Source organism: Ursus arctos, unplaced genomic scaffold, assembly GCF_023065955.2.
Source record: "Ursus arctos isolate Adak ecotype North America unplaced genomic scaffold, UrsArc2.0 scaffold_5, whole genome shotgun sequence".
Classification (NCBI taxonomy): Eukaryota; Metazoa; Chordata; class Mammalia; order Carnivora; family Ursidae; genus Ursus; species Ursus arctos.
The window spans coordinates 56,095,434-56,121,127 of NW_026623067.1; the positions used below are offsets into that span (position 1 = coordinate 56,095,434).

Sequence of the window (25,694 nt, forward strand, 5' to 3'; positions counted from 1 at the left end):
AAAATCTGATAGAAGGGTAGGTATCAAGTGAGATAATTCATATGTAACACTAGATTAAATATTACTATTTTTAACGTTGAAGTATCTTAATTTTGCAACCAAAGTCTGGTCTTCACTTGCTCAAGGAAAATTTCCAGGATTTTCAAAGAACATACAACTGCAAATTATTTGCACTTGCTGGATAGTAAGACAAACAGATGATGAGATCTCATATATTAACGTCAAATGTACCAGTTCTACAAACTCAGACTCATGTAAAGAGTTTTCACAAGAGGCTCTCAACCAAACGTTTAGAACAAGAAGGGTCCTGCTATCTACCGAGCAGAAAATAGTAACTTACCCTCTCGTTGCAGGGTGAGGTGGTAGAGGGGTAGGAGATGTGGCTATAGGTAGCTTCTGTCCTGAACTAACCTAACACAGGAGAAATCTCCCATCTGCTTGAATCACTGGTATTGAGAAACACCATTTTCTGTGTGTACTTCTCACCCAGGGACTCTGCCACAGTTCACCTACTAAACTCAAGAAGATGCCCCTCTCACGCCCATGACCTGATTTAGAACTTTGTCCCCTTCAAGCCACTACTTTAAAACAGTTTATGCTAAGAAGGAAGAACAACATCTCTTAAAATTTTATAAAAAGTTGATGCCATTTTAATATTCTTAAAACACCTTACCATTTTATTAAATTTTGTCATAAGGTGGCTCATTACTTATGGGTATATGTATACATATATGTAAATTTCAAGTTTTTAATGAGTCATTGTCTTGAAAAATTAAGAATATTAATCCTAGCAACAAAGTCACAGAAGATATTTTTGAGAGAAAATAATGCTGAATAATTACACAGTTACATACTTTTCCTACTAGTGTTCCAATAAAACATATACCTACTAAGGTTCCTCAACACCAGGTGCTCTACAATTTTGTTTTACACTGAGTATAAAAACTAAAGGATAAAGGGAGAATGGGGAGAGATACTTTATGGGTATAGGGTTTTATTTTGGAGTGATGAAAATCTTTTGGAACTAGATAGTTGCACACATTGTGGGTGTTAATGAATTATTTACTTGTGAATGGTTAGGTTAATTTTGTTAATTGAATTTCACCTAAAATTTTTTTAAATTGCAAAAACCTTAAAAGATGCAAATCTTCTATTATCCTTAAAGTATATTACTTCGAAATTATAGCACTTTGTCTATCAATATGTATGTTCTTAACGTAGGACACTTTAAAAATGATCTTGTAACATAATATTTTTAAAGAATTGTCAAAATACCACTTTTCACTTACGTGCATTTTCCGACTTGAGCATTTTAATTTCTTCTGTTTTTACATTCAAAGTTTCTTGGAGGACTGCATTTTCACAGTTTAGCCTGGAAAAAAGTACCCTCCAAATAACTAAAACATTAACACTTCATGGTTGAATGAGAATATTTTTATCCCATAATTAGAACACAAAATGCCAAATAAAATATTTCCTACTTCAAAACAGTCTAGAACATGTATGTGACACAAAACAAAAACAATTTAAAAGAATGTGGTAAGGTTTTGAACATACTCAATTCTTCTGCATATTTAGCTGAGAAAGGAGAAGTATCTCAAATTAAAAAATAAAACATAAAATAATAAAAAGTAGGAGGGGGTGCCTGGCTGGCTCAGTGGGTACAGCATGTGACTCTTGATCTCAGGGTCATGAGTTCAAGCCCAATATTGGTGTGGAGCCTACTTAAAACAAATAATAGAGGTGCCTAGGTGGTTCAGTGGGTTAAGCATCCGTCTGGCTCTTCATTTCAGCTCAGGTCAGGATCCTCAGGGTTGTGAGATCAAACCCCATGTCAGGCTCCACACTGGGTATGGAGCCTGCTTAAGATTCTCTGTCTCTCTCTCCCTTTAATTCATTAATTAAAATTAAAATATAAAAGAATCAGGGGCACCTGGGTGGCTCAGTCAGTTAAGCATCTGACTTCATTCAGGTCGTGATCTCAGGGTCCTGGGACCGAGCCCTGAGTTGGGCTCTGCACTTAGTGGGGACTCTGCTTTTCCCTCTATCCCTCCCCCTGCTTGTGCACACACACACACACTCTCTCTCTCTCAAATCAAATCTTAAAAAAATAATAAAATATGGGGCACCTGGGTGGCTCAGTCGGTTGAGTGCCTGCCTTTGGCTCAGGTCATGATCTTAGAGTCCTGGGATTGAGCCCTGCATCGGGCTCCCTGCTCAGCGGGGAGCCTGCTTCTCCCTCTCCCTCTGCCCCTGCTCATCATGCTCTCTCTTGGTCTCAAATAAATGTTTTTAAAAAATAAAAATTAAAAAAAAAATGAGAATGAGAAATATCTTGAAGGCATCCAAATATTCATTCTCCTTACTAAAGTTTTAATCATCTTAAACACCACCTATAAGCTTAAGCCACCTTCAAAAACTTGCATAAAAAGATACATAGTTTATAATTGCAAAATACTGGAAACAATCTGAGTGCCTATCTAGGAGAACGGTTGAGTACACTATGGCACATCCACACAACCAGTGGGTTCCAGGATATATTGTTAATAGAAAAACAGTTCAAAAGACTGTCTACAGTCAACTGTTCTTTGGTGTAAGAAAGAAGGAGAAATAAGAGAACAGACATATATGCCCATTTGTGCAAAAGGAAACAAAGGATAAATCAGAAAATAGACTGGTTATGGGGTAGGTACACGGGGAGAATGACATTTCTGAGTATACCTCTCAGAATAGGTCTGACTTTTGGAAGCATGTCAATGTTTTACAAAGTCAAAAATAAACAAGATGAGTAAGTAAATCAACAAGGATAGTGGAAAAAACCTAAGGTAGACTATAGATAGACACAGATGAACTTAAATGAACAGTATAACCATACTGAAAAGAAAAACAAGTTTTAATTTTTTAAAAAGATTTATTTATTTGAAAGAGAGCAAGTAAGCACAGGGGTGGATCGGGGCAGAGGGAGAGGGAGAGAAAAACTCAAGCAGACTCCTTGGTGAGCACGGAGCCTGATGCAGGGCTTGCTCTCAGCACCCTGAGATCGTGACCTGAGCCGAAACCAAGAGTCAGATGCTCAACTGACTGTGTCACCCAGGCGCCCCAAGAAACTAAACAAGTTTTGAACACAGTGTATTGACTGGATCCCCTCAGGCTAGAAACAAAACTATAAACAAATATTGAACTCTAGTTTAGTGGGTTTGATTTTGCAGTGGTGTATATTAGCAATTCTAAAGCTACTTTCTGCATATTGTATGGCAGAATGAATAAGTAAACACTGGGTAAAAGGAGCCAGGTTTCTCCCTGTGGAAGTTACAGATGTGGAAAGGGGCAAGGCTAAAATTAACCCTGTGGTAATGGTCTGCAACTGGAGACGGGTATGAACTCAAGAGTTTTGAAAAGAGAGAAAGAGGTTTATGTATGTGTCAGTGTGTGTGTGTGTATTTCCAGCTCTGTCCTCAGAGAAGACCTTGTAGCAATGACTTCCAGTAGCACTGGGCACACCTAGCACTAAGATCTTGATTTCTAAACACCATTCCCCACTAAAAGGAACCAGGGATCCCTGAAGAAATGCTTAATATTTTAAGCATAATGGCCTAGAGTACCTTGTACCAGAAAGCAAGAAGTGCTCAAACAATAATAGGGAGGTGTCAGAAAGCCACAGGAGCCAGCTTAAAGGGGCTCCCATTGACCAAAGTTGGAAATTTTTTAAAAAGATTTATTTATTTTTCTTTTAGAGGGAGAGTGAGCGAAAGCACATGCACACCCTGGGGAGGAGGAAGGGGCAGAAGGAGAGGGAGAGAGAGAATCTCAAGCAGACTGGCCACTGAGTGCAGAGCCTGATGCAGGACTCAATCTGACAACCCTGAGATCATGACCTGAGCCGAAACCAAGAGTCAGACGCTCAACCAACTGTACCACCCAGGTACGCCACCCTTTTCTGAGGGAGAGTCTTTTTTTTTTTTTTTTAAGATTTTATTTATTTATTTGACAGAGAGAGTAGAAGCAGGGGGAGCGGCAGAGGGATAGGGAGGAGTAGACTTCACACCGAGCAGAGAGCCTGGCGCAAGGCTTGACCTCAGGACCCAGGGATCATGACCTGAGCCAAAGGCAGACACTTAACTGAGCCACCCAGGCACCCCGAGGGAGAGAGTCTTAAGCCCACTCTGCACTGAGCACGGAGCTGGACACGGCTCAATCTCATGATCCTGAGATCATGACCTGAGCCAAAACTAAATGAGTCAGATGTTTAAACCACCAGGCGCTCCCAAAATTGGAAAATTTTAAGCAACAGAAGAAATTATGATAGTAATGGCTTTTAACCAGTTGAATAATGCAAGAATTCATGAATCCATTTTGGTATAAACAAGGTAGAAAAAAACCTCTTTATTACAGTAAAATGCCAGCAAATAAATGCAGAAGGAGTAACAGAATTAGCAAATTACCATTTGGCAACCATCACAGTAATGACTGCTTAAGGCAGATAATCTATGGATGTAAAAACTAGTGGGTGAAAATCGGATAAATCACATAATCTCAAAACATCTCCCCAGAAGATGCTTATTAATCACAAGGGGAAAAAATAGTGACTATGTTGACTTTATAGTGGAGAGTGAGGGCACACACCCCACCTTAACCAAGTCGTCAAGCTTCACAGGCTAGTAATGGGACAAATCAATATAGGCCTCCTCATATGAGGCGCTAAGAACACAACATTGCTTCAGTGGTAATACTGCCAAATTGCATAACCCGAATTAAATTCAGAAACATGAGACGTGGCCAATGTGGGATACTACACGACTGGCCTGTCCTCAAAAAATGTTAAGGACGAAAAAACACTGAATAACTGTTTCAGATTTTTTTCCCCCTGCCCCTCACTTCAGCCTCCTTCCCTCCTAAGTGTTTTGGATTAAAGGACTAAAGTTTAGATGGGACAAGCAAACTCAATGCATGATTCTGAACTGGCTCCCAAAACACAGGAATTTTTTTCTTCTCTTTTGCTAAAGGGATATTATTACTAGAATAATTAGCAAATCTAAATAAAAGAGTATTAGATTAATGTCTTAATTTTGATAATTTTACTATGGTTATAAAAGTCCCTTTTTATAAACACAGAGTGAAATATTTAGAGTAATGAGGCCTTATATGCAATTTAGTCTTAAATGGCTCAGATATCTATATATATTTAACTACAAAGAAAGAGACAGAATGATAAAGCAAATGTGGTAAAGAGTTCTACTTTGGAGAATCTTGGAGAAAGATATACAGGAATTCTTTGTATTCTCACAAGTTTTCTATATGTGTTCAGTTATATTAAAAGTTGGTAATAAATTAGAAGTTAAGTACTAAAGCCATCTATAACACCCGATATCAAATCTGTTCTCGATTGACTTTATAATGTGTGTTATAATTTAAAGTTACTAAGTAAATTCACATTAGTAAAAATTGCCCAAAAGATTTTGTTTGAAAAACGAATGCCAGTGGTAAAATAACTTGGAAAACATGGCTCTTACACTACTTTTTGTTTAAAAAAAATTTTTTTTTTTTTTTTAGGGATGCCTGGGTGGCTCAGTCGGTTAAGCATCTGCTTTTGGCTCAGGTCATGATACCGGGGTCCTAGGATCAAACCCCACATCAGGCTCCTTGCTCAGCAGGGAGCTTGCTTCTCCCTCTGCCTGCCACTCCCCCTGCTTGTGCGCTCTCTCTCTTTCTGACAAATAAATAAATAAAATATTCTTAAAAAAATTATTTGACAGAGAGCACAAGCAGGGGGAGCGGGAGAAGGAGAAGCAGGCTCCCCATTGAGCAGGAGATAAGGACCCCGGCATCATGACCTGAGCTGAAGGCAGATGATTAACTGACAGAGCCACCCAGGCACCCTCTTACGCTGCTTTTAAAATATAGTTTATAGGGGCTCCTGGCTGGCTCATTTGGTAATGCATGCGACTCTTGATCTTGGGGTTGTGCATTCAAACCCCATTGTGGGCATAAAGCCTACTTAAAAAATAAATAAAATATGAAACTGGTGTAAGTGGATAAGCAGTAAGAATTTCATAATATTCACAGCCCACAGAACGCCTAAGCTATATTTGAATTATATACACTTATGGGGCACCTGGCTGGCTCAGTTGGAAGAGCATCTGACTCTTGATCTCAGGGTCATGAGTTCAAATCCCATGTTGGGAGTAGAGATTACTCAAATAAATATTAAAAATAATAAAAATACAGATAAATTATACACACATTAAAGATTTCCAAAGAAAAACCATAGAATAAGAATATACAAACCTGTCATATTTTTGGGTCCATGATTCCTCTATATTTTTAAATCTATTCTGATCAAACTCTATTTCCCACTGCAAGGCATTTATTTCCTATAGAAAGAAAATAGCACTTTTCATGGAAAATTACTACAAATAAATCACTTCAAGACATTGTGGGTAGCTGAAATAAATTTTTAATCACTTAAAAGGAATAGGTTAAAGAGAAACTAATTATTATTCAAAAAGAGTCTGTGACACTTGTAAACACATATAACATGCCTTTTTAGCACTCAAAAGCTTTCCCACAGCTTCCTTACTATAAGAAACAGCATCACATTTTGCTGCTCAGAACCTAGATTTCTCATTGCCCCCACCCCCAAACCATACAGACCCACAAGCCTGGGAGTTTGAGGCCAGGACACTGCCACCAAGGAATGCTACAACAGGCACAGGAACAAGACCTTCCGAGGTGATTCCTAACTACCGTTTTAGTGATGAAGAGATGGCCAGAAAGAGGCAGGCTCTGCCAGGCAAGCAGAGAAAGAAAAAGGAAAAAGAAGAAAACTAGAAAGTGTCAACTTGGCAAGTGTCAACTTTACTACCTTAAAATGAGGAAATAAAGGAAATCTTAATTCTTTGCCTGTGTAACAATATGTTTTGGATTGTAAGTTCCAAAAGGGAAGAGTCTGTATTAAATAGAAGCACAACTAAAAGAGGGTGTGCACAAATGACATACCCATCAGTATGGTGACTCTTAAAGGAAATTCTATTTGAAAGCTTAGTGGACTGAACAAGTCTACACTAAAAAGTGGCAAATACCTTCTCCAAGGATCTCTTTTGTTCCATAGTCTTTTGAAGCATCATTTGGGTGTGACTTGTGGCTTTGCCAAATATTGCCTAAGAAAAACAAGAATCATAGGAGTATAAATTAAATTTCTCATTACTCCTATATGCATAGTAAGGTTCACATTTTTATTTTAAGACAACAGAAAACCAGAGAATTTCCATAGAGACTGCCTTTTATGGAGAATTTGATAGTTCACATGTCAAAAGATCTTGGTTTGACTCTCCTGGTGAATATGAGAATGAAGGAATGAACTTTCCACACAAAGACTGGTACATGAACAAATAAAGCATTCATAAGAGCCCAAAAGAGGAAACAGTGTAAGTGCCCATCAAATGGTGAATGGATAAACAAAATATGGTATATCCATACAGTAGAAGATTAGGCAATAAAAAGGAAGAAAGTACTGACACATGCCACACCATGCATGAGCCTTAAAAACATGTTAATTAAAGGAATCCAGACACATATTATATCTTTCCATTTACATGAAATAGAAAAGACAAATCCAAAAGACAGTAAGGAAATTAATGGTTGTCCAGGGTTGGGGATGGGAATGAGGAATGACTGCTGATGGGTTAGAGCTTCATTTTGGGGAATATTGAGAATATTCTAAAATTAGATCGTGGTCATGGTGATGCAACTCTAATGTTAGCAAAAATAAATTATGTACTGAAAACAAGTGAAAGCCATGGCATATAAGTTTTACCTCAATAAAACTGTTCTAAAAATCTGCACCTCAAAAAAAAAAAAACTATATTAAGCACTGATGCTTTTGTTTTAAAAGATAAAACCATACTACCAGAGATTGGAATGTGTAAGTGACCATAGTTTAAAAATAACTTCTTACCATGCTTTGAAGAATTTTCAGTGCTTCCTCTTTACCTTCAAGTTGTCTTTGAGATGCCTCCAGTTCAGTTTTTAAAATTTCTACCTCCTGAGGGGAGAAGTAACATTAGTCTACATATCTGTAAGATATGCAGCCCCCAAAATGATCAGCTTCCTAAGTGGCCCAGGCGGCCTTTAGATTGAAACTCTCACTGTCAGGTACCCATTGTTACTAAAAGCCCAGATCTTTTTGCTTTTACCCTTCTAGACCACACAGCTAATAATCTGAAAATAATCTTTAGGGTACCTAAAATAAGCACGTGATCATCCACAGAGCTACAGCAGCTATCATCAGTTGAATTATGTCCTTCCCACCAAGTAAAGATATGTCCAAATCCTAACTCCTGGTAGTAAGAATGTGACCTTACTTGGAGACAGGGTCTTTGCAGATGATAATCAGATTAAGATGACGTCATACTGGATTAGGGTAGGCCTCAATTCAGTGACCACTGTCCTAAGACAAGGGAAATGTGGGCACAGACACAAAGGGGAGAAGGCCATGTGACAACAGAGGCAGAGACTAGAGTGATGCCGCTGTAAGCCAAGGAAAGCCAAGACTGTCAGGGGCAAACTCCAGAAGCTAGGAAGAGGCAAAGAAGGATTCTCCTCGACCTTCCAGAGGGAACATGGCCAACTGACATCTTGATTTCAGATTTCTAGCCTCCAGAACTGGGAGAGAATAAATCTCTATAGTTTTAAGCCACCTGTTAGTGGTGCTTGGCGACAGCAGCCCTAGAAAACGAATACGGTAGCTTGGTGGCTTTTACCAAAAGAGTTAGAAATACACATTATGATGGGCTTCCTGTTTCCCAAAAGGTAGGGACCCTGCATGGATACTCCTACTCCCAGCAGGCTGGACTCAGAGCACCTGGGAAACCTGCTGGTCTTCTGACTTCAAAGATGTTAAATTAAGTCAGTTTATTTCAAGCCACACACAGGAAAGACAGATGGAGGGAAGTTTGTAACTCTTTTCTCCAGGAGCAGATCAGAGAAGTTGTGAAAGATTCTGGGTGAAAGGCGAGCTGGAGGGCGTGTTTGCATACATAGCTTTCTTGAGAGATGAGAAAGATAAGAAACAGAGGAGGCCAGTTGAAAGTTATGAGCTTTACACTGTGGCTCACTGAGAGTATCTGGAAAGCCAGTATTGCCTTCCACACAATTTTAGTATTACTTAAAATACCAGTGGGCTGTGTTCACATGAGAATTTTTATATTAGCCAGAGTACTTACCTCTAAAGTATCATGAAGACGTTGCTTTAATTCTACATTTGACAATTCTGAATTAGAATCTATTAGGGGAAAAAAAACAAAACAAATATGTTTTTTTTTAACTAGTTGAATTTAGGACATCTATTTACAAAATATCAAATACAATTTTTTGTCAAGAGGAAAGAACTGTAATAAACCAAAAAATGATAAAAATAAGTAGCTTAAAGCATTGCACAAATGAAAAGACACATACTTTTGAATAAAAAATACTCTTTACAAAAGGACTCTCTAATAAAACTGTTAATGAATTGGTTAATTACTACATGCAAAACAGTATTTAAAAACATGAATGTTGGTGAGTGAAATAAATTTTGGTGTTTGGCTTAAGTTTGATCAATATAGTATATGAATACCTAAGAAATAACCTGAATTTAATTTCTTTCCAAGGAGAATGACTAGAAGTCTCCTGTAACTTCAATTATTCTCTCCTTAATGTGATCATTTGAGACATTAAACTGAGCTTCCCAGGAGCTTCATTTTCATTGTGGTCTCACTGGCAATAGAAAAACATGAAAGTGGTAAATCACAAGCAAGAAGATTAAGAAGAAGTAAAAGGAAGAAAAGATTTTTAGAAAGAGTATTTTGAGGGACATTAAAAAACTTCTCAAAGCAATTTTTTCGTTGCTGTTCTGAACTTTCAGTATGACAGTATCCAAGGCAAAAACTCAATCTTGTTTTTACTCTGATGGCATAAGGCTCCAAGGAGAGACAAGTGACATTGGGTTGGCAATGACGAGTTCTGTTGTAGTAATACTTGTGGTAGGCAGAATAATGGCCCTAAAGATGATCCCATCTTAATCCCCAGAACCTGTGAATATATGGCAAAAGGGACTCTGTTGGTGTGATGAAATTAAGGACTAGGAGATTATCCTAGATTATCCAGGTGACCTCATTGTACTCACAAAGGGTCCTTATAAATGAAAAAGGGAGGCAGGAAAGTCAGAGTCAGGGTGAAACAGCATGAGAAAGACTTGACCAGCCATTGCTGGCTTTGAAGATGGAGGAAGGTGGCCATGAGCCAAGGACTGCAGGTGGGCTCTAGAAGCTGGAAAAGGCACAGGAATGGATTCTCCTAGGGTCTCCAAAGGAACACAGCCCTGCCGACACCTTGATTTTAGCCCAGTAAAACCTGTTTTGGATTTCTGACCTGCAGAACTGTAAGATAATAAATTTGTGTTATCTTAAGGTATTAAATTTGTGGTAATTTGGAAATTATCTATTAGTGACAAGAGACCAAGACAATATCCTTATGTAGGATCAGGCTAACTTGAGATGAAAGTCCATAACCCAACAAGACAGGAGCTCATACTTTTCCTGTTACATCTTGTTAATATCTCAGTGGTTTCCTCATGTTCTTATAAAGGCGTTTTAGCATCATGTGCGGTTTTCAACATCTTGCTTGCAAAACAGAACCCAACCTCTATGTGTGATAAGGAACTGAAAGAAAAATATATAAATAATCCCATCCTAATTTCAAGAAGGATTTTGAAAGATGGGGGATAAGATCCTCATCTGCAGCATGTTTTTTGTAAATCTAAAAACCATGTTTCTTAAATTATTCTCATGTTGTTCTAATTTGTGTTAGTTCCATGTGGGTGGGGAAGTTTTACCACATAGATTATAAAAGATTCAGCCAGACAAAAGCTGTGCCACTGAGTAGGCATGGAGTCACCCCTGGGTTTGCAACCATTTTGGAGTTGTAACATTCTATCACAACGTGATTCTGAATTTTATTCTTTCCTTAATATATGGCATAATTTATGTTTTTGTTCTGATAAGATGAATTTTTTGAGGGGCACCTGGTTGGCTCAGTCGGTGGAGCGTGCAACTGTTGATCTCCAGGTTGCGCTACCCACGTCGGGTGAATTTTTAGGGGGAAGATTTCATGACCGGAAATCTTAGAGTAACCGGAAGCATACATGTTTTGTGTGGAACACACCTTCCCTAGATAAGTCCCAGGCTTGGACGTCGTTTCATTCTGGTGCTCAAAAGCCACCTCCTTAGATGGGTACCCCGACCCTTGCCCAAAAGCGCATGCGCCAACCCCTCCAAATACTCACTGTCACTGCACTTACTACTGCCTGATGTTACACAGCTGTTGGCTGGTCGATTAATTTTTTCTCTCCTCTACTAGAATGTGAACTGCATGACATGGAGACTATTTTGTTCACTAATGTTCCCAGAGCCTAAAACAGCCCCTGGCACCTAATAGGTACCCAATAAATACTTGAATTAAAAAAAAAAAAAAAAAAAAGATGAAGCATACTGCTAAGTCACACACACACAAAAGCGAGGTAGGTAGTCACTGATATCACTAACATATCTGCATTAATGCAGAATAACTACTACATTCCACCATTTGTACAATACCTGGAAATAGAAACACGGGTTACTTCTGTTCTGTCACCAATCCCTAGAGCTGAATAAAGATGAATTTCCAAAATCGACTCTTGTGACCTGTTGTCTGGTGTTGGAAGAGTGAAAACATTGATGAAATTCATAGGAGAGAAGGAGAGAGCCCTCGGCATTCTTACCACTGCTACTTTGTCGTCCATAGTGGGAAGTTCTGGACTCTTCAGGGTGGGTATCTTGCAAGCTCTTATGCCTGGAGTACTGACAAATGGCAGCACTTCTTTCTTCCCCCTTTCCTGGAAATGGGGGAGGGCTAAAGTTCTTGCCATCAGATCTTTTCCTCGACGTCGATAGGTGTGAAACTTGCGCTTCATAAATACTGCCGGGCCTTCTTCCGAGGCCATACCCTAAGTCTCCTTCTGCCATGTCATCGTCCTCCGTTTCCCAGGTCTGCACCTCTGCCTCACTCGGCGGCCTCACCACCCTGCTCATCAGCCAGATGCTTATTTAACATAAGGAAAAACAGGTTATCTGTGATTAAGAGAAACAGGAGTTTAAAAACCATCAGTATAATAAAGTTGGGTTTTGCGGGGAGAAAAGTTTCTTTCTCTATTATACAGGCGCGACTATGCCAGCAAGGCCTCAGCACACAAACAGCCCTTGCAATCCAATTCAAGTTATTTAGCATTTAAGGACTTTAGGTAGGAAAAGATCCAACCTCATTTCAAAGATTGCAGTGAACTGTAAGGAAGCAGGAAAACCTTTTTACTGAATCTAATCTCCTCATGAGGATAAAGCAGATCAGCTTTTTCTAGGGAAAAGAGAAGAAAGGGTATGGTTTTCACAAGCCGAGGAGCTATACAGAATTCAGGAAGTCTCTGAAAACCGGGACTCGCAGTCACCGCGGACACCACCCTGCATCGTGGCCCTTCACGCACTTCGGGGGCTCGGCGCTCTTACAGCCTGTCCTCCAGCTCTACTTGGTTCATCTTCTGTTTCTACGGAGACACAGTTCGCCTGGGATGCTCTTCCCCAGACAGTTGCTCAACTGGTTCTTCACCTCCTTTGGGTCTTTCCTTCAGTGGCACCTCCGTGATTGACACCGGGTCTAAAATTATTGCCAACTCCTCCTCCTCCCACTTCCCTGCTTTATTTTTGCCCCTTCGCACTTAGGACCTTCTAACATACCCCCCCCCCCCCCGATTTTACTGATTTTCCAATCACGTCCCTGAAAGGGGGAGGGCAGTACAAGAGTGGGAGCCTAGGAAGGTAGGAGTTGGCTCTGACCTGCCTGTGATGCCTCTCACAAGTAGGGCAACCTGAAACTTTCCCTCTGCTGGAGCCCAGACCTGCTCCCGATGGCCCTAAGTGGAAAGTCAGCTCTGTAAGAATAGAGAAGTCCGTCTGTTCGGATCATCGCTGCATTCCCAAGGCCTAAGACAGTATCTGGGACATCACCGGTGCCCAAGAAATACTCCTTAAATAAGTGCATGGAGGAAGGAATGAACAAACAAATTGAAATACTCGCTTGTCCGGCAGAAAAAGTCACCTCAGCAAGGCTCCACCCTGCATACTGTGGAGCTACGTGCCTGCCCTTCTTCCCAGAAGAAAGCATTCCAGATAGAAACGCCTGACAGTGCCCATCGCTGAGTCCTCCCCGCGGGGAGACCACTGAGCACGGCAGGCACCTACCTGGTGGCTGGAGAGCACTTTCACTGCTCGGCCTTGTTCCCCTTGCACACAGTACAGCAGAGAGGACTTGCACCACTACGCATTTCAAAACCGCTGTCGGGATGTAGTTGTGTAGAAACATCTCATCCTTTTCTCAAGACTCAGTTAAAAAAAATAAATACATCTGACACCTTTTCTAAATATCCTGTTTAAATAATGGCTTACCAGGACTTTAAAAAATAATTAAATCTAAGTCTTGCATTTCTTCGTGAGATGTTTCTCTTATTCTTCCACTACTAAAACCACACATGAGGCGCCTGAGTGGCTCTGTCGGTTAAGCGTCTGCCTTGTGGTCATGGTCCCGGGGTCCTGGGACTGAGCCCCGCATTGGGCTCCCTGCTTAGTGGGGAGTCTGCTTCTCCCTCTCTCTCTGTGTTCTCTCTCAAATAAATAAAATCTTTAAAAAAGAAAAAAAGAAACCCACACATAAATGCCAGATAAATCTGATCATGTTTGAAGGGGTTTCTGTTGTTTTTAGGATCAAAGTACTATATATTTTCTTTTTTTTTTTTTTAAGATTTTATTTTATTTGAGAGACAGAGAGTGAGCTCACAAGCAGGGGGAGCAGCAGGCAGAGGGAAAAGCAGACTCCCCACCGAGCAGGGAGCCCGACCCAGGACCCCAAGATCATGACCTGAGCCAAAGGCAGACGCCTAGGGGACTGAGCCACCCAGGCGCCCCAGTACCATATATTTTCAATATTTGAAAGCAAAGGCCCTTAAAGATTTGAAAAGATAACATCATAAGAGAAGGTACATGGATGGAAAGACGCTCAACATCATTAGTTGTCAGGGAATTGTAGATTTAAACTACAATGAGATTCTGTTACATACCACTGTCAATTCTCAGTGTTGCTGCACGTGTAGACATACACAGTTGGTAGGGGTATGAAATGGTACAAACACTGTGGAAAAGTTTGACAGTTTCTTTTAAGCAGATGACCAGCAATTGCATTTTTGATATTTACCCAAGGGAAATGAAAACATACGTTCATACAAAGATGTGTGCATGAATGGTCATAGCATTTACTCAGATTGGCCCCAAACTGGAAACAACCCAGATGTCCATCAGCAGAAAAACAAACTGTGGTAAGTCCATATGACAGAATATATTCAGCAATAAATAATGTATTTCTAATATATGTAACAATGTGGATGAATCTTAGAGACATTAGGCAAACAGAGGAAGCACATACTATGTGAAATCCTGGCCAAACTAAGACACGTGACAGACAAGCAATCTGGTTGCCTAGGGTGAAGGCTGCCTTCAGAGAGCATGAAGGAACTGTCTGGTGGGGACAGAAAAGTCTTCTATCTTGACACACAAAATCTAGAGTGACTAGATTTTGACAAAACTCATCATCCTTACAATGGTGCATTTTATTGTATGTAAAATATCTTAAACATGTCCAAAAAAAATTTTTTTAACAAACAAAAAAGGGACCTTTAACTGGATTAGGAGACAAGAGGAGAAATGTGTTAATCAGCTGTGCCCTCCTACATAAGCATATTAAACTAGAAGCTTTAAATCAGCACCAGTTCTTTTTCAATGATGTAGCTGCTTATCTTCTGTGGGCTAGGCACTATTTAAGTGTTTACTTAGATTAGTCTATTTAATCCTCACTTTGCAAGACAATACTGTTATTGTTTAAGACTAGACAACTGGACTTAATTAAGCGCAGAGAGGTTAAGTAACATAGCTAAGGAGATAGAACCGGATTCTGAAATCTGATCCCTAATGTCAGAGACACTGTGACACTCTTAGCCACCGCTTTCTGTCATTTGAAGAATGTGAATGAAATTAACATCAGAATAAACCACGTGTCTGTTATTTATAACATCAAGCAGAACTGAAAGTAAGTCATTTTTTACCCAAATTTTTACAAAATCATCTTGGCTCCTTTACAAGTTGATTTCCGAAATAAGTAAGTTTGTCTATTTTTACTTGTCAAGATAGACAGGAAATTATTTACTGAATCAAAGAATAATCCCTAAGAAGCTCTTTTACCTCTACCACAAATTCCTGCCTATAAATGCAGTCTCACACCTCTGTTAAGGAGGGTGTGATCAAGACTAGGCAGCCGGCAGTGGAGAAAATGGAATTGGTCAACACAAAAGAAAAAAGTAGCAAGAGGAAAGAGTAAGCAATCGCGGAATTAGCTAAGACTATTTTTTTAATGTGCGACATAAATGCAGGTATCATGGTTCTGTCTTTCCGGTGTTCACAGTTGAACATAATAAACTTTCCCATGATCCAGTACTCTACCGTTTTTAAAAATGTAACTTTGGGAACTGCTGGTTGTGTACTGTCCCACTTCTCATATACTAATATTCATGTATAATACAGTCAAACGAAACGACTTTTAGAACACATGCCTTCTAAGAAAGGGAAAATGTTTGAAGTTACTAATGTTCCAGTCAGACAGTTTTAAATGTATTCAGTGTTGAAAACCAGGGAGGCAGCAGGATGTGTGACAGAGAAGGCCCTGACTCAGGAGGTCTGAGTTCAAATTTCACTCCACCACTTGCTGCTCTGTGATCTTGGGCAAGTCCTTTAACTTCTCAGAGCATGTTTTCCAATCTCCAAAATGGGTTTAAGCATTACTACTTTATAGGGTTATTTTGGGTACCATCTATGTATTTGAAATCAATGTTTATTGAATTACAATTTGAGTATCAGTTTCTTTGTTAAATGGAGGATTGGAGAAGATGATTTTTTGATTTTCTTTTGTTGTTTTTTTCCCTAAGATTATTTATTTGACAGAGAGAGAGAGAGAGAGAGACAGCGAGAGAGGGAACACAAGCAGGGGGAGTGGGAGAGGGAAAAGCAGGCTTCCCGCTGAGCAGGGAGCCCGATGCGGGACTCGATCCCAGGACCGTGGGACCATGACCTGAGCTGAAGGCAGAAACTTAATGACTGAGCCACCCAGGCGCTCCAGATTTTTTGGTTCTTTAAGGCTCTAAAATTCTGGTTCTATATCAGTGTTTCCCAAAGTGTGCCCCGTGGAACACTAGTTCTATGGACCATTAGGTATTACTGGGAATAAAAGCGTCCTTCCCTTCTTTATTTTTCTATGCTAGTACAAGCTATACATGACTTCCCCCAAATTACACAGGTAGTAGCAGAACCAGAAGCCATATCTCTGGCTCCTGGCCCAGTGTTCTGGTCACTTGAGAAAGGCCATAGGATGAGCAGATTACAATGAGCAATCTTCCTACCTCTGCACTAAAGCAACTCTCTGAAAAGTGACCACTGGTTTCCTAATTGCTAAATCCAAGATCTGTCTTGCTCCTCAGCCTCTTCCACCTGTGCAGAAGCTGTGACACTACTGTTTTGCCATGCGCAAGCCCCCAGTTGACCTTAGCCCCTCAAGCCCACAGGAATGACTGACTGCCTCACGTCTGCCTGCTCAGGCTCCTTTTCCTCTTTCCGTCCCTGCTGCGTACATTTGGCTTCCACTGTTAAACACAATTACATACACACTTCCAGCTGGATATCCTGCCAGCAATTCAGACACAGCTGTTTAAAAAAGAAATCAACGCCGTCCCGCCCTACCCTAGATCTATCTCATCCTGAGCCCTCTATTTCTGCATATGTATCATTCATGCTCCAAAACACCCAGATCCAAAACTTTGGAAGTTCTCTTTTCCTCGATCCCTTCAGTTACCAGGTCCTCTAGGCCCATAAAATCTCCCCAAACCGTATCCTTCTTTGAATATTAACTTTGCAGCCCTGGCTGAATTTATTACCTCTCCTGGGCTAAACCACTAGTTCCCTAGTTGTTCTAGTCCAAGCCATCCTATACACTGCTGCTCCAAGCACAGATCCAGTGATGACCCTCTCTTACCCTAAGATGTTCTATGGCTCCCACGGCATGTATAATTAAAGGAAGTGTCACCCTGTTATCTACAATGAGACTCCAGTTTTTACTTCCCATTTCGGCTGTCACTGCTTCCTGGACAGGCTCTGTGCTTCCATTAAGAAGGGCTGCACCTGTACCCAGGCCTCCTCTGTGCAGTCACCTTCAAGCCTCTGCTGCTGCTCTTCTCCAGTCCAGGAATGCTCTCTTCCCTCAAGTCCCCATCAGCTCGTGACAGCCACTCCCTCCAGTAGCCCTCCTGACAATCCTGAGTCAGACGGGATTTCTCCTGTCTCTGAGCTTCCTAGCTCTGTACTGTACATTTTTATTTTATTTAAGATTTATTTAGAGAGCGAGCGACTGGGAGGAGGGGCAGAAGGAGAGAATCTTCAAGCAGACTCCCGCTGAGTGTGGAGCCCAATGCAGGGCTCGATCTCATGATCCATGAGATCATGACCTGAACAGAAACCAAGAGTCTGATGCTTAGCCGACTGAGCCACCAGGCACCCCATTTAAAAAAAAAAATTTTTTTAAGTTTTTATTTAAGTAAACTCTGTACCCAACCTGGGGCTTGAACTCACGACCCCAAGATGCAGAGTCTCATGTTCTGACCGAGCGAGCCAGGCATCGCTGCGCCTTTTTAATGGTCCTTCCTGACATTTTTACTGCACATGCCCCTTATGCAAGCAGTATCCAAAGACGTGTGATAGAACTGAAAGAAAAAAGACTCCTGCCCAGAAAACTTGGACTAGAAGCATCCACACCCACTAGCCTGACAACTCTTGCCGTAGCAAACAGGTTGGTCAAACAGACACCTAATTCCTGTCAGGCTCGGCGAAGAGGAACTAACGTGGGCCCTCCCTGGTGAACAGTGGCCTGCTGACACCACGCTCTGGCATTGTTTTTCAACTTTTTGTGAAAATAATTTTAGGTTTACATTATGTTGCAAAGATCGTGCAGAGAGTTCCCGTATACCCTTTGATGAGACTCCTCTGTTAATTTAGGGTACATTTATCAAAATTAAGTTAATATTGATACATGCCATTAACTAAATCACAAACTTTATTAGGATTTCCCAGTTTTTCTACCGATGTCCTTTTTCTGTTGCAGGACACTACACCGCATTTAATGCGCCGTAGTTTTAAGGCTCAACACTAACAGGAAAATAAAGGGGGAGGGAGGAAGCAGAAACAGAATCTTTCAATCTATTCCTCATTATTTCAACATGAGAAGGCCATTAAACTAGCATTTAGGGGGAAAGCAGCCGGTGTCCCGGCTTGTCCACAACCTGCCGAGTTTCCACGAATCCGCGCAGCCCCGGCCCGGGGTCCTCCCCCCTGGCCGTTCCTACCAGCCGGGACTGGCCCCGCACCCCCGGGGCGTCTGTTCCGGGGACCGGATCCCAGACTCCGATCCGGCGCGCAGGACCCCCACCGCCCTCGCGTCCCACCCAGCGCGCTCACCTGGCGCCGAGCCTCCGCACCGCGCGCGCCGCCGCCCTCCAACCACGTGACCATGCGCACCGCCCAGACCGGAAGGAGGGGAGAGGCCGCCCTCGCCCCCAGCGCCGCCTGGGACGCCTCTGCCGCCGGTCCGATCCCGCCCGCCAGCTCTGTCCAGCTGTAGAGCCCACGATTTGCCCACTACGAGTGACCGAATTAGACATGGTAGCGCGAGGCTTAGAAACAGAACAAGGCCGTGTTTGCATCAATAAAGGTAAAATGAGATGGTTGAAGCATGAAGTGTCTAGGGGTCCCGTGAGGGGAGGCTGGATCCGAGGTGCAGGTCCGTGATGCCGGTGGAGCGGGAAAGCAGGCTTTCCGTGCTAAGAGATGAGGAGGGCTTTGCAGGCGAGACGAACTGCCGGGGCAAAGGCTTGGGAAGGAGCAGGAGGGGGCAGAGCGCTGCTGCTGGGAGTTATTGCCGTGGATTTCCGGAGACGGGCCCTAGCTCCCTGTAGCCCCACCAGGACGTGCCAAGTCAGTAGCGTCATTGCCTGGCTGAAATGGTTTTGATAGTATTTCTTAATATCCGACGTCCTTGAAGTAACTGAAGGGACTTCATGGTGGTCCAGCAACTTGGCGGGATCTGAAGATTACTCTGGATTAGAAACAAGCTAATGAACCCTTTCTTCACAGTAACAGACTTCTTTTATTCTTCCTCTTCTCCAGATCCAGCCCACATTTCCCTTAACCACCCAGTTCCCCAAGGAAACATAACCTGTACATATGGAAAACCAGACTTAGAACAAGATCAATTATAGAACAAGATCAATGCTGTCTGCATGTTAAATGCTCAGGGGATTTAAGATTATCATAAGAGATTAATATTTTATAACTTTAAAGTCCGTTTGCCTACTATCTAGCATATTCAATGGCTTTGCAAACCCAAAATAGTTTTTCTTGAAACTTTGACCTATTTAAAATAGCCTTCTTTACCCTAAAAGTATTTCAAAACTTTACCCTTAGAAAAACTTTACCTTTGTTTTCTTTGTAGACTTCTCCAGAAAGCAGAACTTTGAATGCATGCATATAAAACTTTTACTTAAAAAAGACAGGAGTCCGGATGCCTGGGTGGCTCAGTCGGTTAAGAATCTGCCTTCAGCTCAGGTCAGGATCCCAGGGTCCTGGGATGGAGCCCCACCTCAGGCTCCCTGCGCAGTGGGGAGCCTTCTTCTCCCTCTCCCGCTCCCACTGCTTGTGCTCACTCTTTCTCTGTCAAATAAATAAAATCTTTAAAATAACTAAATAAAAAGACATGAGTCTAAAGTTGGTTTTCATCACTGTGTGCAATCCTGCTAAACTATTGCATAACAAATGTGTGCTGAATGCCTTTAAAAACTTGTATCTACCAATTTGAGTACATTTCAGATCTGATGTGTATTATTTAACAGCTTTATTTAGCTGTTATCCACATAGCCTACAATTTAAAGTATACAACTCAATGATTTTTAGTAATTTAGAGTTGTGTAATCATCAGCACAACCAATTATTTTTATTTTTATTTTTTTTAAGATTTAATTTATTTATTTGTCAGAGAGAGCACAAGCCGGGGGAGCATCAGGCAGAGGGAGAATCAGGCTGAGCAAGGAGCCCGATGTGGGGCTCAATCCTAGGACCCCGGGACCATGACCAGAGCTGGAGGCAGATACTTCACTGACTGAGCCACCCGGGCGTCCCAATTTATTTTATTTCTTTATTTAAGATTTTGTGTATTTGAGAGAGCTCCAGCAGGGAAGAGGGAGGAGGGACAAGCAGACTCCCCGCTGAGCAGGAAGCCTGTCTGGGGCCTTGATCTCATAACCCTGAGATCATGACCCAAGCTGAAGTCAGATGCTTAACTGATAGCCACCCAGGTACAACCAATTTTAGAATATTTTCAACACTCCAGAAAGAAACCCCTTATCCATTAGTAATCACTTGTCATTTTCCTTCAACTGCCCTAGCCCTGGAAAAACCACTATTCTACTATCTGTCTCTAAGTATTTGCCTGTTCTGGACATTTCTTATAAATGGAATCATACAATATAGTCTTTTGTGACTGGCTTCTTTCACTTAGCATTACGTTTTCAAGGTTAACCTTGAAACTGTAGCATGTATCAGTACTTCATTTTTTTTATGGCCAAATGATACTCAGTTTTATGGATGTTTTACTTTTATTTACCTAGTCATCTGTTGATGGACATTGGGTTTTTTCCAGTTTAGGGCTATTATGAATCATGCTGCTGTGAACATTCATCAGTAAGTTTTTGTGTGGACAGATGGGTGTTTTTATTTCCCTTGGGTATATTCCTAGGAGTGGAATTGCTGGGCTATGTAATACTTTATGATGAACATTTTGAGGAACTACCAAAAGGTTTTTGAAGGCAGTTGCACCATTTCACGTGAACACTAGCTATTTGTGAGGGTTCCAATTTCTCCACATCCTCACCCACACCCGGGCGCCCCCACACTTGTTATTTTCTGGGGGTTTTTTGTTTGTTTTTAATAATTGCTATCTTAATGGGTGTGAAGTGGTATCTCATGGTGGTTTTAATTTGCATTTCCCTAATGACTAATGATGTTGTGCCTCTATTCATGTGTTTACTGGCCATTTATATATTTTCTTTGAAGAAATGTTTAAATCCGTCCATGTTTCAGTTGGGTTATATATCTTTTTAAGATTGAATTGTGAGAACTATTTATATGTTTTGGATGCTGGACCCTTATCAGATTTATGATTTTGCAAGTATTTTCTACCATTCTGTGAAATATCTTTTCACTTTCTTGATGGTGTCTTTTTTTTTTTTAAACATAAACTTTATGCCCAACATGGGGCTTGAACTCATGACTCTGAGATCAGGAGTCACATGCTCTACGGACTAAGCCAGCCAGATGTCCCTGATGGTGTAATTTTTTTTTTTAAAGACTTTATTTTTTAGGGGCGCCTGGGTGGCACAGTGGTTAAGCGTCTGCCTTCGGCTCAGGGCGTGATCCCGGCGTTCTGGGATCGAGCCCCACATCAGGCTCTTCCGCTATGAGCCTGCTTCTTCCTCTCCCACTCCCCCTGCTTGTGTTCCCTCTCTCACTGGCTGTCTCTATCTCTGTCGAATAACTAAATAAAATCTTTAAAAAAAAAAAAAAAGACTTTATTTTTTAGAGCAGTTTTTCATTCACAGTACAATAGAGGAAGGTACAAAGATTCCCTATATGCTTCCTGCACACACATGGACAGCCTCCCCCATTATCAACATCTCTTACAAAAGTGGTAAGTTAGTTGTAATTGATGAAGCTACACAGAGATTTGAGGGTGCCTTTTGAAGCACACAATTTAAAAAATTTTGATGAAGTCCCATTTGTTTTTTCTTTTGTTACTTCTTCTTTCATTATTTTATCCAATTGTATAGCCCAAGGTCAAAGGTTTACTCCTGTTTTCTTTTATATTGTTTTAGCTGTTACATTTAGGTCTATGATTCTTAAGAGTTAATTTTCATGTATGTGGAAGAAAGGGATCCATCTTCATTCTTTTGTGTGTAGTTTTCCAGGTGTGCCAGCACCATTTGTGAAGAGGATTGTTCTTTCCGCCTTCAGTTGTCTTAGCAACCATGTAGAAGAAAATCAACTGGCCATAAATGTGAGGATTTATTTCTGGTCTTTCAGTTATACTCTATTGATCCTTCAGATCTCTTCTTAGGCTACACTGTGTGGCGTGTATATATACGTTGCAGATCTTGATTAGACTCTCTTGATTACTGTCACTTTGTAGTAAGTTTGAAAATCAGCAAATGTCACTCCTCCAACTTTGTTTTGACAGTTCTGAGTCCCTTGAATTTCTGTACGATTTTGAGGATCAGCTTATCAATTTCTGCAAAGAAACCAGCAAGGATTGTGATATAGATTGGGTTAAATCTGTAGGTCAATGGGAAAGTATTACTATCTTAACAGTAAGTCTTCTGATCCGTGAACATGGGCTGTCTTTCCATTTACTTATGTCTTCTTAATTTCTTAATTTTTGTTTTTTTAAGATTTTATTTATTTATTTTTAAAGATTTTATTTATTTATTTGACAGAGAGCACAAGCAGTGGGGAGTGGTAGGCAGAGGGAGAGGGTGAAGTAGGCTTCCTGAGGAACAGAGAGCCCCATGCAGGGCTCAATCACAGGACCCTGGGATCATGACCTGAGTGAAGGCAGACACTTAACCAACTGAGCCATCCAGATGCCCCTGTCATTTCTCTTAAATAGATATAGTTAGTTTTTATGTATTAATCTTGAATCTTGCTGATTTGTTTAGTACTGTAATAGTTTTTTAAAATGTAGATTCCAGGGGTGCCTGGGTGGCACAATCAGTTAAGTGTCCACCTCTTGATTTCAGCTCAGGTCATGATCTCAGGGTCATGAGATGGAGCCCTGAGTTGAGCGCTGTGCTCAGTGTGGGGTCTGCTTGAGAGTCTCTCTACCTCTCCCTCTGCCCTTCCCACTCTTGCTCGTGTGCTCTCTCTCTCTCTAAAATAAAGAAATAAATCTTTTAAAATAAATAAATAATAAAAAGTCGTTTTCTTGGTATTTTCTATATATAAGATTACATCATCTGCAAATAAAGATAGTTTACCTTCTTTCCCAATTCACATGCTATTTATTTCATTTTCTTGCCTAATTTATTTGGCTAGAATCTCCATTACAATGCTTAATTTTAATGGAAGTGGCAAGAGTGGACATCCTTGTCTTATTCCTGATCTTAGAAGGAACACATTCAGTCTTTCACCATTTAGTAGGGTGTTAGCTGTGGGTTTTTTATAGATTTCCTTCATCAAGTTAAAAAAGTTCCCTTCAGTTTAGCTGTTATATCAAGAAAGGATGTTGGATATTTTTTCTGTCCAAGTTTTTTATTTAAATTCCAGTTAACATTCAGTGTAATACTAGTTTCAGGGATGTTGGATTTTATGAAATCCTTTTTTTGCATCTACTTTTGTGATCATGTAGTTTTGTCCTTTATTCTGTTGACATGTGTTATATTAATAGGATTTTTTGCATCTGCTTTTATGAAAAGTATTGGTCAGTAGTTTTCTATGCTTGTGATTCTTTTTTTTTTTAATTTTTTATTATGTTATGTTAGTCACCATACAGTACGTCATTAGTTTTTGATGTAATGTTCCATGATTCATTGTTTGCATATAACACCCAGTGCTCCATGCAATATGTGCCCTCCCTAATACCCATTACCGTATGCTTGTGATTCTTTGGTTGTGTATCAGGGTAATACTGGCCTCATACCCTCCTCTTCTACTTATTAAAAAAGTCTGTGAAGAATTGCTATTAACTCTTGTTTAAATATTTAATAAAATTCACCAATGAGGCCTTTCTGGGCCTGGGCTTTTGTATGGGGAAAATTAGAAAACTACTAATTCATTTTCTTTACTTGTTAAAGGTCTGTTCATATTTTCTGTTTCTTCTTGAGTAAGTTTCAATACTTGCAAAGTTCTAGGAATTTGCTCATTTCATCCGATTTATTTTGTTGGCATATAGCTGTTCATAGTAGTCTTTTATAATCTGATTTGTTAGATCAGTAGTAATATTGCCTCTTTCATTCTTGATTGTAGTAATTTGAGTCTTCTCTTTTTTTCTTGGTCAATCTAGATAAAGGTATGCTAATTTTGTTGATATTTTATATCAAGTTTTTTGTTTTCTTACTGTTTTGAGAGTACCTTGTATATTTTTGAAACACATCTGTTTCATATATTTGTTTTACATTTCTCCCAATCTGTGGCTTCTGCTTTTCTTAACAGTGTCTTTTTTTTAAGTAGGCTCCACACCTAGTGTGGGGCTCGAACTCATGCCCCTGAAATCAAGAGTCGCATGCTCTACCAACTGAGCCAACCATGCGTCCCTTAATAGTGTCTTTGAAGAGAGGAAGAGCTTTAAATTTTGATGAAGTCAAATTTATTGATTCTTTTTTCTTTGGCTTATATTTTTTTGTGTTCTGTCAGAGAAATCTTTGCCTAATCAAAGAGCACTAAAATTTTCTACTTCGTTTTCATCTAGAAGTTTTATATATTTTAGGTTTTACACTTAGGTCTCTGAAACATTTTACATTAATATGGTATGTGGTTAAGTTTGAGGTTCACTTTTTTTTAAAATTTATTTTTTAAGACTTTATTTATGTGTGTGTGAGAGAGAGAGAGAGAGAGGAAGGGAGATCACGAGTGAGGGGGAAGGGGCAGGGGGAGAGGAAGAAGCAGACTCCCACTGATCAGGGAGCCTGATGTGGGGCTCGATGCAGGCGACTATCCCATGGCCCCAGGATCATAACCTGAGCCAAAGAGAGACACTTAACCAACTGAGCTGCCCAGGTGCCCCTTAAAGTTTATTTTAAGTAATCTCTACATCCAGTGTGGGGCTGGAACTCACAACCTCAAGATCAAGAGTCTCATGCTCCATCAACTGAGCCAGCCATTGCTCTGAGGTTCACTTTTTTTTTTTTAAGATTTTATTTATATGAGAGAGAGAGAGAATGAGCAATAGGGAGGGGCAGAGGGAGAGAGAGAGAGAGAGAAGCAGGCTCCCCGCTGATCAGGAAACCTGATGCTGGACTCGATCCCGGATCCCAGACCTGGAGATCATGACCTGAGCCGAAGGCAGATGCTTAACCGACTGACCCACCCAGGCTCCCCTGAGGTTTACTTTTTGATATGTGTGTCCATCATTTGTTAAAAAATTATTTTCCCCATTGATTTGCCTTTTGCACCTCCATAAAAATTGCCTGTATTGGCATGGGTTTCTTTCTCGACTCTTTGTTCTGTGCCATTGATCTGTGTCCATCCTTTCAGTATGCCACATTGTCTTTAGTCTTTAATAGCAAATCTTGAAATCAGGTACAGTAGGGTTTTTTTTACTTTGTTCTTCTGTTTCAGCATTGTTTGGCTACTCCAGTTCCTGTATGTCTCCATATACATTCTAGAATCAGCTTTTGTGTGGATTCTCTTTGGAATTTCTACATAATCTTGCTAACTGAGAAT

At 40.6% G+C, this 25,694-nt stretch overlaps 3 protein-coding genes across 7 annotated transcripts in view; 2 read left to right on the forward strand and 1 right to left on the reverse strand.

Moving 5' to 3' along the window:
- CDK7 (cyclin dependent kinase 7) overlaps positions 1-13,462 on the forward strand; it is a 50,455-nt gene extending 36,993 nt beyond the window's left edge. Inside the window, exon 11 of one of the 4 annotated variants that reach the window (XM_057307324.1) lies at positions 9,648-11,671. In XM_057307324.1, the coding sequence (XP_057163307.1) occupies positions 9,648-9,655 (8 nt within the window). In that variant the 3' untranslated portion in view covers positions 9,656-11,671. The other 3 variants (XM_044384138.3, XM_026498852.4, XM_057307321.1) reach the window with 3 other exon arrangements.
- CCDC125 (coiled-coil domain containing 125) overlaps positions 1-18,718 on the reverse strand; it is a 27,197-nt gene extending 8,479 nt beyond the window's left edge. Inside the window, exons 1-7 of one of the 2 annotated variants that reach the window (XM_044384137.3) lie at positions 18,666-18,718; positions 11,795-12,114; positions 9,222-9,280; positions 7,955-8,041; positions 7,080-7,157; positions 6,286-6,371; positions 1,290-1,372 (exon numbers count right to left, since the gene is read on the reverse strand). In XM_044384137.3, coding sequence (XP_044240072.2) covers positions 1,290-1,372; positions 6,286-6,371; positions 7,080-7,157; positions 7,955-8,041; positions 9,222-9,280; positions 11,795-12,104 — 703 coding nt within the window. In that variant the 5' untranslated portion in view covers positions 12,105-12,114; positions 18,666-18,718. The other variant, XM_057307316.1, reaches the window with a different exon arrangement.
- Positions 18,719-18,761: 43 nt separating this feature from the next.
- The window catches only part of RAD17 (RAD17 checkpoint clamp loader component), a 55,048-nt gene continuing 48,115 nt past the window's right edge, over positions 18,762-25,694 (forward strand). Inside the window, exon 1 of the mRNA XM_057307312.1 lies at positions 18,762-18,918. Coding sequence (XP_057163295.1) covers positions 18,867-18,918 — 52 coding nt within the window. The 5' untranslated portion in view covers positions 18,762-18,866. The remainder of the gene's footprint in view (positions 18,919-25,694) is intronic.